Raw genomic sequence first — 14948 nt, forward strand, 5'->3', positions numbered from 1 at the left:
AAAAAAAAACAAAAACAAAACAAAACAAAAAGAGCAGCAACAGCAGCAGAAGAAACTACAGACGAACAGGTTCGTCATCGAGCCCAAACCCATCAAGCAACAGTTCCCTATTCTCTCTTAAGCTGACTTTTATCAGTGGGCCGGTGTTGTTGCCGTTGAGATTATTGGTGGGCCTGATGTCCCATTCTACCCAGGAAAGTAAGAACCCCATCACAGCACCCTTACACTGAATCATCACTCGATCCCCTTCTCTACTGTAGAAGTTCAAATCCATCAACCTCTTCCAGTACAGATCTTTGTCAACTCCAGACCAATATGCATCCAGAACCCAGCAAAATGACTCCTATCTGCTAAAAGTTTGAAGCTTTCGGCTTCAATTTGAAGAACCCAGCAAAAAGACTCCTATCTGCTAAAAGTTTGAAGCTTTCGGCTTCAATTTGAGGAACCCAGCAAGAAATGGCGCTAAATTTGCCTACTTCCTGTCCCAATTTCGCGCCACTGTTGAAACCGGCCCAGCACCGCCCGCCAACGAAGGTCCGATTCGCGCGGTGGAACAACGCCAACGCCGAGAAATTCAACCAGCGCCGGAGGGCCCAGCAAGGAATCGAGGACGATATTCGCCGGGAGCGCCGATTCGAGTCTGCCAGCAGCTCCTCGGCCCAAGTCACCATCTTCTTCTCTCCTTCTGCTTTACTCTCTTCTCCATCTCCTCTCTCTCTCTTCATCTCCTCAGAAAACAAAGGAGGAGAATTTTCTCGGAGTCCAAACAAGTCTCTGTGAGAAGTGACCTGAAGAAGCACCAGCAGCTCTAGATCTGCGTCACTGTTGCAATCATTCAATGGCGCTGCTTCCGCCCTCGCTTTCTTAGCTCGAAGATTTGCTGGCATCCCAGCAATAGAAAGCATGTGCAATGGATCAGAGCGGATAAAACCCGATTCTTCTCCAGCGGCATCTCTTATATCTGTTGACGAAAGTAGACTCTCCAATACAGCCATAAATCACTTGACAGTTGAAACTGAAGATGCTTTTGCCAGCTTACTTGAGCTTGCTGCAAACAATGACATTCAGAGCTTCAAACGATTGATTGAGCATGACCCTTCTGGCATCGATGAGATTGGTTTGTGGTATTGTCGTCAGAAGGGCTCAAAACAGATGGTTAATGAGCAGAGAAGCCCTTTAATGGTTGCTGCTACATATGGTAGCATTGATGTCATGAAGCTAATTCTTTCTCTCTCTTATGCTGATGTGAACCAGGCCTGTGGGCGTGATAGGAGTACTGCTCTTCACTGTGCCGCCTCAGGTGGGGCTGAGAATGCCGTGGATTGTGTGAAGCTGCTTTTAGGAGCTGGTGCTGATCCTAATTCGGTTGATGCTAATGGTCATCATCCTATAGACGTTATAGTGGTTCCTCCTAGGCTACAAAATATCAAATTAGCTCTAGAAGAACTACTTATGATAAATGGTTCTGCTGGTGAACAAACTCTCACAGTGTCAACGAGAACTGTACATTCAAGTTCTCCTCCACTGTCAGCTTCCCCAGAAAATGGGTCTCCGTCCGCTTTTGATTTTAATTGTTCCCCTACAAAGTCGAAGTTCTATAATTCTCTCTCTTCGGCATCAGAGAAGAAGGAATATCCTGTTGATCCTTCTCTTCCAGACATCAAGAACAGCATTTATTCAACTGATGAGTTCCGAATGTATTCATTCAAGGTGAGGCCTTGTTCACGTGCATACTCTCACGATTGGACTGAGTGCCCTTTTGTCCATCAAGGGGAAAATGCACGAAGAAGGGACCCAAGGAAGTTTCATTATAGCTGTGTTCCTTGTCCTGATTTCAGAAAGGGGGCTTACAGACGTGGAGATATGTGTGAGTATGCCCATGGGGTTTTTGAGTGCTGGCTGCACCCTGCTCAGTATCGAACCCGACTTTGCAAGGATGGTACAAGCTGTGCAAGGAGAGTCTGCTTTTTTGCCCACACCACGGAAGAACTCAGGCCATTATACGTTTCAACTGGTTCTGCTGTACCTTCTCCTCGCTCAAGCACCTCTGGTGCTTCGGCCATGGATTTTGCTGCTGCAATGAGCCTCTTGCCTGGTTCTCCGTCATCAGTCAATGTCATGTCTCCTTCACCATTTACTCCACCCATGTCTCCATCTGCCAATGGCATGTCACACTCATCTCTGGCTTGGCCCCAACCTAATGTCCCGGCCTTGCATCTGCCAGCAACAACATCCACTAACTACCTCAAGCTCCTCACTCTGGCCACCGTGGTCAAAATCGGCGAAGAACTTCAGTGACCGCTGTCAAACGACTAGCCGATCGTGAAGCTCAACGCTTTGCACTACTTCAAGCCCTGGCTGCTTCTGCACTTCCGCCATGGTCTAAACCACCCTGTGAATTTCCAATCAAATCCAAGAGCTCTGCTCCCCTTTTTCTGCAACAAAAGAACATGAAGTCAGTAAGAGAAGTTAAGAGAAAGTGGAGGAAGACATGGCCTCTATCTTCATCCATGCAGCTCCTCGCCTGCAAGTCTCTCAGCTTTACTTTGGCCACCATGATCAAAATCAACGAAGAGCTTCATTGACCGCTGTCAAACGACTAGCCGGTCTTCAAACTCGACGCTTTGCACTGCCTTAAGATCTGGCTGCTTCTGCACCTCCGCCATGGCTGCTGCCTTTGAATGTGATCAACAAAATCAAAGTTTGTCAACTCACACCCAAAGATCTCATCCGTCTGCTTGCCTCTGCTGCTGCCTTTGAATGTGATTGACAAAATCAAAGTTTGTCAACTCACACCCAAAGATCTCCTCCGTCTTCTCTCGGACTCGGCCTGGGTTTTCACCCACAAACTCAGCCTTGCAGATCACCATATAAAAGAAAAAAAAAAATGATGGAATCTGGGTGGACAGCACCAAAAAAAAAAAAAAAAAAAAAATATATATATATATATATATATATATAATAAAAACAATGATGGTGCTTCTGGCACCATCTGAAATATATATATAAATGAATGGTGGATCAGTGCCACCGAAAGCAAAGAAAAGCAAAAAAAAAAAAAAATAATAATAATAATAAATAATAAAATAAAATAAAAAGGAATGATGATGGACGGTGATGTATATGTTTTATCTGTATTTAGCACAATACACTGAATAAAATAAAGCATGTCCATTAATCTCCAAGAAATTACAAGTGTGTACAACGAAAAAAAAAAAAAAAAAAAAAAAAAAAAAAAAAAAAAAAGATGGAGCTTTCACAAAGGATGTTCACGTGAAGCCCTATTACTTGGCAAAACTCTAGAAGCGGAAGGCATCGGAGCGGGAGACATTGAAGCTAGAGCATTCCAGGCCTCAATACTGGGTGGAACGCTAGATGACCCAGGAAAAAGGTGCCTCTGGAGGAAAGACGAAAACCTTTGACGGTCACTTTGAATCCGACCTTCAGACTCTTGCAGCTCATCAAGCTTCCTCTTCATGCCCGTCGAATAGTTGTTTGCAAGCACGTGCAAACTTCTATTCTCATACTTCAGCTGCTTGATCTCTTGCTTGAGACTTTCCACCTCTGCCATCAACGATTCAACCTGACGGGAGCGAGCAAGTAGGCGTTGGCCCATGTTGGACACAGAGCCTGCACACTGAACGCTGAGAGCGAGGGACTCTTGAACGGCCAACTCATCGGACCGTCCTGAAAGCAGTCTACTATCCTTAGGAGTGAGGAGGTTTCTAGCTACTATCGTAGCTGTTGTTGCATCCGTCATCATGGAGTCTTCACCTGAAAGAGGACCGTTAGAAGAAAAAAAAGAAGGGTGCCATACATTACCTTGACGGGGTGCAACCGGATCGCTGCTGAGACTCAAATCTAAGCAAAGGTTCGATGAGTTAGTCATTTTTCAAAGGTGTTCAGAGAGAAGGGGTGGATGGAGTTAATTCTCAAAAGGCTGAAGACGATTTTCAAGAATGGGCAATTTTCAGAGTGTGTATGTTGGAGTGATCGATACCTCTACAAAAAGCCAAGCGACACGACCATCGATTCAAAAATCCGGATTTTCCTGCGTGAAGTTCGGCGACGCTCAGAAAACGCGTTCAACTTTGTCAAAAGATATCTGACAAAGTCGAAAACACGTGGAGGCCATCATCGCAACTACACGTCTTTAGCCGACAAGCGCAAAGTTCGGCAACGCTTTCTCTGCTTTTCAGAAAACGCGTGCAACTTTGTCAAAAGTGGCGCTCGTTCAAAAATCGAAGAGGCGTCGTTCAGAAATCGAAGAGGCGTCGTTCAGATATCGAAGAGACGTTTGCCGACAAGGGTAAAAGAACAAGACCACCACTTGCTATTAAGAAATCCCTATATGTGTCGACCTTCATCTCTTCCTCACCTCTGAGGGTGCACTCCCAGCAAAGCCTTTCGAAATACTCAATTTTTTCTTCTTCCCCAAAGATGATACCAGATGCCTGGAGTACAGATGACCCAGGAGGAAACGATAGATTGAAGCATGTGCTGATTCATTCACCGCTTCTTCAAAAGCAAAGGTATCTCATATCATCAAGGTCAAAAGCAAAAGTATCTCATATCATGCTCTTTCCCTATCTTTTCATTTGCCCTTATTATTACTCGCATGGCAAAGTAAACGAAAGCAATCAGCCGGCACTTGGAGTCAGTCTTCCGATCTGAAACCGACTGCCTGGAAGCTATTCCCTGGTTGCTTACCTAGCGTTGCTCTCGAGTAGTCATCTTCAACGGTTGATACACTTCCAGAGAAGGGACCACTTCTGCAAAGGGGAGCAAGTAAGGCAAGTGAAAATGATACATTGAAGCATGTAGAGACAAGCAACAACTGCATATGCTGAGCTATCCTCTAACCCTCTTCAATACGAATTGGAGAGATTGAACAAAGAAACAGATAAAAGGAGTAAGCTCAGACCTTCGGGGGAGACCAAAAGAATTCTGCTGCCCAGTTCAAGAGTAGCACAAAGGAAAATCAACGATTGGAGGAAACCAGAAAATCTTCCAGTCGAACTCAAGATCAAGCCTCGATGGCCCTTGAAGAAATCTCCAGCCCAGTTCAAGGTTAAGCCTGTGGAAAATCAACGATTGGGGGAAATCAGAAAATCTTCCAGTCGAACTCAAGATCAAGCCTCGATGGCCCTTGAAGAAATCTCCAGCCCAGTTCAAGGTTAAGCCTGTGGAAAATCAACGATTGGGGGAAATCAGAAAATCTTCCAGTCTAACTCAAGATCAAGCCTCGATGGCCTTTGAAGAAATTTCCAGCCCAATTCAAGATCAAGCCCCGACGGCCCTTGGGTTGACATCTACATTAAGGGACTTCAAAACGCATCTTCTACACGTGACAAGCACATGTCTACGACGCGCCTTGAAGTGGGGGCATTTGTGGACATCGAAATTTCGGTGAAGTGAATGTTGACCAATAATTAAAATTTCAACGCTCACGTGTCACATAAATTTTACATGTAGCGTGTGACTCAACGAAAAATTGAAATAAATTGGAAAAGTCATCAAATAGGACACGTGTCATTACCTGGCAGAAATGATTTATTTCATCTGATTATTTAAATCCAAAAATCAAGTTTTGGAATTCTATAAATAGGAAGCCAAGGCATTCATTTTGGGGAAAGGAAGAAGAAAAGGAAGAAAGAAAGAAGGGAATTTACATCACACCAAAACCTTGAAGCCTTGAAACTCTAAAGCTCTCAAGCAAATCCCGAAGGATCAAGAAAACACTCTTCGTTCTTCGTCAAATCCTCCTTCAAGGTCAAGCCCCGACGGCCCTTGAAGAAAGTGTTCATCATCCGTTCATCCTAAAGATCAAGCCCCAACGGCCCTTTGGATCAACAACCTCAACAAATTCACACATCCAATCGTTCTTCAAGATTAAGCCCAAAAGCCTTGAAGATCCGTTCATCCATCAACCTTCAAGATCAAGCCCAAAAGCCCTTGAAGAAATCCACACAACCATTATTCAAGATCAAGCCCCGACGGCCCTTGAAGAAAGTGTTCATCGTTCATCATCCGTTCATTCAAGATCAAGCCCAAAAGCCCTTGAAGAAATCCACACAACCATTATTCAAGATCAAGCCCCGACGGCCCTTGAAGAAAGTGTTCATCGTTCATCCTAAGATCAAGCCCCAACGGCCCTTTGGATCAACAACCTCAACAAACTCATACACCCATTCTTCAAGATCAAGCCCAACGCCCCTTGAAGATCCATTCATCAACTGTTCATCCTTAGATCAAGCCCCGACGGCCTTTTGGATCAACAGCTCATCCACAAACCCACACCCTACGAAGATAGAATCAGAGGATCAAATTACAAAGAGATTGTAACCCCAAAATCATTAAACACAAAAATATATTTTGTACACGTATTCTTGTTTCTTGTTGCAGGAATTTTTCGTGTTTACACCTTTTTCCAAAGTGTTTTCTACAAAGTTTTTGTTTTAAGTTTTAAATTCGTCAAAAACAATTCCCCTTTCATTTAGTCTTATTATTTGAGTCAAAATCTGTTTTCTTTGAGTCTTTTGAGTCCAATTAAGTCCTATTTTCGTCCAAATCACTTGTTAGGTCTAGAATTGAGTCTTTTTTATTGTTGGTTGCTGTTTTAAGTGTCTTAAGTTAATTTTGAGTCTATAGAGTCTAGTTTAGTGTTTTTTGAGTCTTATTTGTATTGATTAGCATCCCTAGTTAATCTCCGGTCTAGAAGAATCCCTACTTACATATCTACTACAATTGTCACAAATAGGGTTTAATTTGTGTGTCAAGTTAATTGTCACATTACACACATGCTTTGAAGGTTAGGTTTTCCTTGTGTATGTTTTACTTGTGACATTCAAGCTAAAATGCATCCCACTACATGCAATTTATCCATGACATTTGGATTAAATATAAACATGAGTGATTCATTAATCTAGGTGAAAATCCTTTTGTTAAACCATGTAATCCCTAAAAGTATGATATTTACCTTAGGAGAAATTACAATCCTCAATAACAAGAAGCATAACCAATTTTAACATGACATTCGTTCAAAATTGTATCCGATGACTTTTCTAAGGATCCTAATGGTGATCAAGCATCAAGGTACATAGATAGTTTAATTCAGTGATTGAAAATATCAAGCAAGCATGTAACAACACTTAAGCAATTGAAAGAGAAATCTACATAATCATGTTGAGGCTTATGGCCTCACTCTAGCAAAAGGAAATTAGTTACACATACTTGTTTTAATACATAAAGAACTATCCATTAAAAATCAAAGAAAGAAAACAACCCTTGTTTACAAGATGAGTTCTCTGATCATCTTCTCCTCTCAAAAAGAGGAGCATTCTTCTTCTTCTCTTCAAATTTGGAGCTGCGGCCCCCTTCTCCCTTCCTGTTCTCTGTTTTCTCTCTGTTTTCTCCCCTCTGCCGAAAACTCTCATTTGTCTATTCGTCTTCTACCCACCTCTCTGTTGCCGTGTGTTGCCTTCTTTTATTAGTCCATGGAGTGGGCAGTTGTACTTTCCACTTTCTCCTCTCGGCTTTTCTTTTTTTCCAAAGGCCAGTGAGTGCAATTAAAACCCACTTTTCTGCAGAGTGTTGATGTCAAAGTAAAGCACAAGGTGCATTTCCTTTCTTATTTTATTAGTTAGAGTGGGCAAAATTGGCCATAATGTTTGGCATACCAAAAGTCCTTAGATTTCAATGAATGAAACATCCTTAGAAAGCATGAAATGTCTCCTTTCTTCATTCTTAAACTAGGAACAATTGGCTGGGAATTTTTGAGCTGAAAACTTAATATGATCATCTTCAATCTCTTGTGAATTAGCTCCAATTGGAATTACTCAAAAATTTCACCATTGTGCATACTTTTCCACCAAACTCGATCATGTTGTTCCTAGAAACACAAAATGGCAAAACCATCACACAAACTTAAAACTTCCAACTAAACTAGACAAGAAAAGAAATATAAAAGGGGGGAAATATATAGAATAAATATTGGTTCATCAAAATACCCTCAAACTTACATTTTTGCTAGTCCTCTAGCAAAAAAAAAAAAAAAAAAAAAAAAACACAAAACAAAACAAAACTACTCAACTAAGACTTGACTAAACAACTTAGTAGCGAACTTCTCAATTTCGATCTCAGAGATAAGTGCCAACCATGAAACAAACAGCCCAAAAACTAAGTAACAAGAGCTCAAAACATCATCCAATAGTTAACCAAATTTCCTTCAAACAACACCTTGAAATGTCGTGTGTGAGCTAGTCATGTCAATGCAATTCCAAGCTCCCTTAAATCATCATATGCAAACATGTGGGCCTCTCACAAGACATACGCTCATTCACTCATATGTTTCGGTTAATGTGTTTTACTCAAGTGATCTCATTGTACATGCCGCCATATTCTTGTTTGTCCACCTAGCTCGCTATCAATATTTAGGTATTGTCTTGGATCAATAGGACTTTATTACCGTTGTAATAGGGTTAAAGGTGATGGGCTAATGAAAGAAATGATATGGAAACCAAAAATTTTGAGAAAGTACACTTTAGTAGTTTTCCAACACCTCGATATCACACCACCTCAAATTGAAAGCAAAATAATAAAACCATGAGCACCTCTTACAGCCCAAATTCAACTTCAAATGGAAATTTATACTCTGTAGTCACAAACTGTACTTATGATATCCCTAAAACTTAGGAATAAAAGTAAGCTTCTGCAGACACATTTTCAACAAATCAACACTCTCCAATATATATATATTTTCAAGCACAAATCTGCAAAGCTACATCACCCATCAAATTCACATTTCATTGTAATACACATGATCCATCCAATTTTCTACATAAACGAAACCCCAAAAAGCACAACACATGTAATACTTTCTCAAAACAATAAGGAATCGATTTCTGTGTATGGGCTCAACTCCAATATCGGAGCATGGTAAAGAGATGTGGCTAACAAAGAAATGGCTTAGTTAACGGCTCAATGGGCTACTACTGTCACATCCTGGCCCGGGCCCCCACCACATCTCAAGCTCGACTCCACTATAGCACGATATTGTCCGCTTTGGGTCTTGACCACACCCTCATGGTTTTGTTTCTGGGAACTCACACAAGAACTTTCTAGTGGATCACCCATCCTAGGAATGCTCTCGCCCTGTACTCGCTTAACTTCGGAGTTCCTACAGAACCGACCAGCACAGCTCGATTCGGAGTCCTAACTGACATTCCAGGTCGGAGTGTGTCAACTACGGAAAAACATAGCATATAAGGTAGGCATGAAAGGCTCAAACGATCCAAAGATGGTCTATATCACTTCCAAGTTATTACATGAATTGATGAATGAATCGAGAAGTATAAAGCAAGTTCTAGAGATGCATGTAAGAACGAGATCAAACACACAAGAATAAATGTGACTGAAGCATAATGGTTCAATCATGCAAAGGCTCAAAAGCTCACAAGGTTTACAAAATCTCACATGATTCACATATGAAACATTAAATCGTGCTTACGTTTCACATTGACAAGACTAAGCACATTTATTTTTCAAGGATGTTTGCTGGAAAGTACGATTAACACAAAGACAATGAAAAGAACTATTGTTATGCTTAGACGTCTCAAAAGTAAGAAGAAAATTAAGATCAAATCTCGTCATTGAATTGAGAAGTACCTACAAACAACAAAAATATGTATTTCCACCCCCAAACTAAAAATGGAAGGAAAGAAATACAAAATGAAATAAAGATAACTAAAGAAAAGGAAAGAACACACCAATTTGTGTAGGCGAGGTAGCAGCAGCAAAAATGCATTTTGGTTCCATGGTATAATTCCAGAAGACCCCCAAACTTGTGAGTAACCCGTGGGGTTAAGAAACTTTGCTAGAAGTTGTGGTAGAGACTGCAAAAATATTACCTGCATCAGGAGATCAAAAGTAGGACTTAAACACACAAACCAAAAAATAAGAGAAAAACAAAACAAGAACATTTAAAATTATTCAAACTAAAGATGAAAGATAGAAAGCTTGGGTTGCCTCCCAAGAAGCGTTTTAGTTAATGTCTAGAGCTATACATCCTGTTGGCAGTTTGATTGAAATAACAAGTTCCTTCAAAGTGATGGAATCATTAGCAAGATCATATGGAGACTCCTTGTATAACTTCAAGCGATGTCCATTAACTTTGAAGACAAAACCAGTTTGCATGTTTTGGATATCCACAACCCCATGAAGATGGACCTGTACAACACGATATGGGCCATTCCAACGTGATTTGAGCTTTCCTGGGAATAGTTTCAGTCTCGAATTAAAGAGCAAAACCTTTTGACTTGGATGGAACTCTTTACGAAGGATGTGAGCATCATGAAATTTCTTGGTCTTATCCTTGTAAATCTTTGCATTCTCATAAGCATCATTCCTTATTTCTTTTAGTTCATTCAACTGCAACTTCTGCTTCTCTCCCGTTGTCTGGTAGTCAAAATTAAGGTGCTTAATAACCCAGTATGCCTTGTGCTCAAGTTCCATAGGCAGATGGCAAGCTTTCCCATACACCAAACGAAAAGGAGACATCCCAATTGGTGTCTTAAAAGCAGTCCTATATGCCCACAAAGCATCAGTAAGCTTTAAACTCCAATCTTTTCGAGATGAACTTACAGTTTTCTCAAGAATCCTCTTGAGCTCACAATTTGATACTTCAACTTGTCTAGTTGTCTGTGGATGGTATGGGGTGGCGATGCGATGGTGAATATGATACTTGGCACAAAGGGTAGCTATAGTGTGGTTTAAGAAATCCGTGCCTTCATCACTGATAATAGCACGAGGTACACCAAATCGGGGAAAAATAGTATTCTGCAAGAAACCTAACACCATAGAACTTTTGCATGTTGGAGAAGCTATTGCCTCCACCCACTTAGAGACATAATCAACTGCCACCAAGATGTAAAGATTGCCATGTGAAGAAAGGAAAGGTCCCATGAAGTGTATACCCAAATAGTTTAATCACCAGAATACTTTGTTGGGTCATCTCATTTCTCTGAGAAAGATTTCCAACTCTTTGACACTTATCACAAGCTTGGCACCATAGGTATGCATTTTTGAATAAAGATGGCCAAAAGAAACCACTTTGTAAGATCTTGGCCGCAGTCTTTCTTGGTCCAAAATGACCACCACATGCATTGTGGTGAGCAAACTTCAAAATGCTTTCTTGTTCTTCTGAAGGGACACACCGACGAATGATTTGATCTTGGCAATACTTGAAAAGGTATGGTTCATCCCAAAAGCAGTGTTTTACAGTGGAGAGGAACTTCTTCCTTTGTTGGTAATTGAACTCTGACGATATTTCTGTGAACACGGAAGATTCCTTGAAACAAGAAACCAGAATAACGTGTACAAAATAATATTTTTGTGTTTATGATTTTGGGGTTACGATCTCTCTCAAATTTGGTCCTCTGATTCTATCTTCGTAGGGTGTAGGTTTGTGGATGAGTTGTTGATCCAAAGGGTCGTCGGGGCTTGATCTAAGGATGAACAGTTGATGAACGGATCTTCAAGGGGCGTTGGGCTTGATCTTGAAGAATGGGTGTATGGATTTCTTCAAGGGCTTTTGGGCTTGATCTTGAAGGTTGATGGATGAGCAGATCTTCAAGGGCTTTTGGGCTTAGTCTTGAAGAACGATTGGATGTGTGGATTTGTTTGTGCTGTTGATCCAAGGGGCCGTTGGGGCTTGATCTTAGGATGAACGATGAACACTTTCTTCAAGGGCCGTCGGGGCTTGATCTTGAATAATGGTTGTGTGGATTTCTTCAAGGGCTTTTGGGCTTGATCTTGAAGGTTGATGGATGAGTGGATCTTCAAGGGCTTTTGGGCTTAATCTTGAAGAACGATTGGATGTGTGGATTTGTTGAGGTTGTTGATCCAAAGGGCCGTTGGGGCTTGATCTTAGGATGAACAGTTGATGAACAATGAACACTTTCTTCAAGGGCCGTCGGGGCTTGATCTTGAGTTGGTGGAAGTTCTTCAAGGGCCGTTGGGGCTTGATCTTGAAGGAGGATTTGACGAAGAACAAAGAGAGCTTTCTTGATCCTTCGGGATTTGCTTGAAAGCTTTAGAGTTTCAAAGCTTCAAGGATTTGGGGAATTCTCTTCCAATTTGGGAGTAGAGAAAATGTATTTGTGAATTCCTTGATGCTTGATACCTTGATGGAGAAGCCTATTTATAGGCTTTGAGAATGAATCACCACCACAAAATATTTTTTTCCTTTCCAAGCACCATTGCCTAATTTTCCCACTTAATGCAATATTGAAATTGAAGTGGTCTAACTTATGGCCTAATTTCCCACTTAATGCAATATTGAAATTGAAGTGGTGTAACTTATGGCCTAATTTCCCACTTAATACCATTTTAAACTTGAAATGTGTATGCTTTGTCATTGCCCAAATGAGAAAAACTTTATTTGATCCATAATGGATTGAAGTGTGCTTACCTTGTCATTGCCCAACATGAGAAGAAAAACTTGTTTTGATCCTCAATGGATTGAAATGTGCTTGCCTTGTCATTGCCCAAAATGAGAAGAAAAAACTTGTTTAATCCTTCAAGGGTATTTCTTCCTATTTTGTTGAGTCACACGCCATGTGTACAATTTGTACAACACGTGGCGTATGCCATGTATGTCTTGACACGTCAAAACTTTAATGCATTGGTGAACATTTGTTTTACCGAAATTTCGATGTCTACAAATGCCCCCACTTCAAGGCGCGTCGTAGACATGTGCTTGTCACGTGTAGAAGATGCGTTTTGAAGTCCCTTAATGTAGATGTCAACCCAAGGGCCGTCGAGGCTTGATCTTGAATTAGGCTGGAAATTTCTTCAAGGGCCATTGAGGCTTGATCTTGAGTTTGACTGGAAGATTTTCTGGTTTCCTCCAATCGTTGATTTTCCACAGGCTTAGTCTTGAACTGGGCTGGAGGATTCTTTTGGTCTCCCCCGAAGGTCTGAACTTACTCCTTTTATCTGGAGTTGAATTTGATTCAAGGGTGGAGAACACTTGATTTTGAATCGGGCTTGTGATTTCTTCAAGGGTCATCGAGGCTTGATCTTGAGTTCGACTGGAAGATTTTCTGGTTTCCTCCAATCGTTGATTTTCCACAAGCTTAGTCTTGAACTGGGCAGCAGGAAATTTCTTCAAGGGCCATCAAGGCTTGATCTTGAGTTCGACTGGAAGATTTTCTGGTTTCCTCCAATCGTTGATTTTCCTTTGTGCTACTCTTGAACTGGGCAGCAGGATTTCTTCAAGGGCCATCGAGGCTTGATCTTGAGTTCGACTGGAAGATTTTCTGGTTTCCTCCAATCGTTGATTTTCCTTTGTGCTACTCCTGAACTGGGCAGCAGGAAATTTCTTCAAGGGCCATCAAGGCTTGATCTTGAGTTCGACTGGAAGATTTTCTGGTTTCCTCCAATCGTTGATTTTCCTTTGTGCTACTCTTGAACTGGGCAGCAGGATTTCTTCAAGGGCCATCGAGGCTTGATCTTGAGTTCGACTGGAAGATTTTCTGGTTTCCTCCAATCGTTGATTTTCCTTTGTGCTACTCCTGAACTGGGCAGCAGGAAATTTCTTCAAGGGCCATCAAGGCTTGATCTTGAGTTCGACTGGAAGATTTTCTGGTTTCCTCCAATCGTTGATTTTCCTTTGTGCTACTCTTGAACTGGGCAGCAGGAAATTTCTTCAAGGGCCATCAAGGCTTGATCTTGAGTTCGACTGGAAGATTTTTTGGTTTCCTCCAATCGTTGATTTTCCTTTTTTTTTTTCTTTTTTTTTTTTTGTTTTTATTTTGATGATGTTGCCGTACACAGTTTATGCTCTTGCGGGCCAGGAGCTTGGTGCGTTTGCTTTAGGGGTAGTAGCGCTTCAAAAATCTGCCGTTGATGGGGCCGATCTTCAACCCGTCTTCTGCCATGATTAAGTAAGCGCCATTGGTGTAGATCTCTTGTATTACGTAGGGTCTATCCCACTTTGATGTGAACTTGCTTTTTGTCTTATGAGTTGTAATGATAGGCCTACGCAATGCCAGCACGAGATCTCCGGCTTGGAAAGACTTTGGGCGGACTTTCTTGTTGAATGCCTTGGATAACCGTGCTTGGTAGCATTCCAAGTATTGTTGAGCTTCGAACCTTCTCTCATCCAGCGCTTCCAACTCCTGAAGGCGCAACTTTGCATTTTCTTCATCAGTCAAGCCTTCTTGTATAGCCATCCTTAGTGAGGGAATTTGACTTTCGAGCGGTAGAACAGCTTCTACGCCATATACGAGAGAATAAGGTGTAGCTTGGGTAGGAGTCCTATGTGTAGCCCTATATGCCCAAAGTGCTTCACTTATTCTTTCATGCCAATCTCTCTTTGTTCGGCCGATTACCTTTTTCAGGAGGTTGCACAGCGTCTTGTTGAATGCTTCCGCGAGGCCGTTGGCCGGAGCATGATACATGGAAGACTTGTGCTGCTTGAACTTGTATTTGTCGCAAAGCTCGTCCACGAGTCGGTTGGAGAACTGCTTTCCGTTGTCAGTGATAATGTAGCGAGGCACCCCATATCGGTGGATGATATGCTCCTTGATGAAACGAACAACAGTTTCCTTTTTTACTTCCCTTAAAGGGATGGCTTCAGCCCACTTGGAGAAATAATCTGTTGCAGCTAGGATGTAAGCTTCCCCTGCAGATGACTTTGGCGTAATTAGTCCTACAACGTCCAATCCCCATGCGTCGAACGGCCATGAAGCAACTGTAGGGTGTAATGGTTCAGGCGGTTGATGTATGAAGTTGGCGTGGAATTGGCAGGCTTGGCACCTTTTGGCGTGTTCCAGGCAGTCCTTCACCATGCTCGGCCAGTAGTAACCCATTCTTTTAAGCCGGAAATGTAGCTTTGGTCCAGACTGATGTGCCCCACACACACCTGAATGTGCTTCTTCCATGGC

The 14948-nt window shown here is 41.8% G+C and overlaps 1 protein-coding gene across 1 annotated transcript; it reads left to right on the forward strand.

The window, feature by feature from the left end:
- Positions 1-713: 713 nt before the first annotated feature.
- On the forward strand, positions 714-2298 carry LOC137736006 (zinc finger CCCH domain-containing protein 30-like). The gene has a single exon (XM_068475356.1). The coding sequence runs from the start codon at positions 904-906 to the stop codon at positions 2296-2298; it is 1395 nt and encodes a 464-aa protein (XP_068331457.1). The 5' UTR covers positions 714-903.
- Positions 2299-14948: the final 12650 nt, after the last annotated feature.

This window comes from Pyrus communis, chromosome 6 (genome assembly GCF_963583255.1).
Source record: "Pyrus communis chromosome 6, drPyrComm1.1, whole genome shotgun sequence".
Classification (NCBI taxonomy): domain Eukaryota; kingdom Viridiplantae; phylum Streptophyta; class Magnoliopsida; order Rosales; family Rosaceae; genus Pyrus; species Pyrus communis.

Excerpts from the sequence above, each read along its gene's own strand:
- LOC137736006 (XM_068475356.1), top strand. The coding sequence starts at position 904 with ATGTGCAATGGATCAGAGCGGATAAAACCCGATTCTTCTCCAGCGGCA.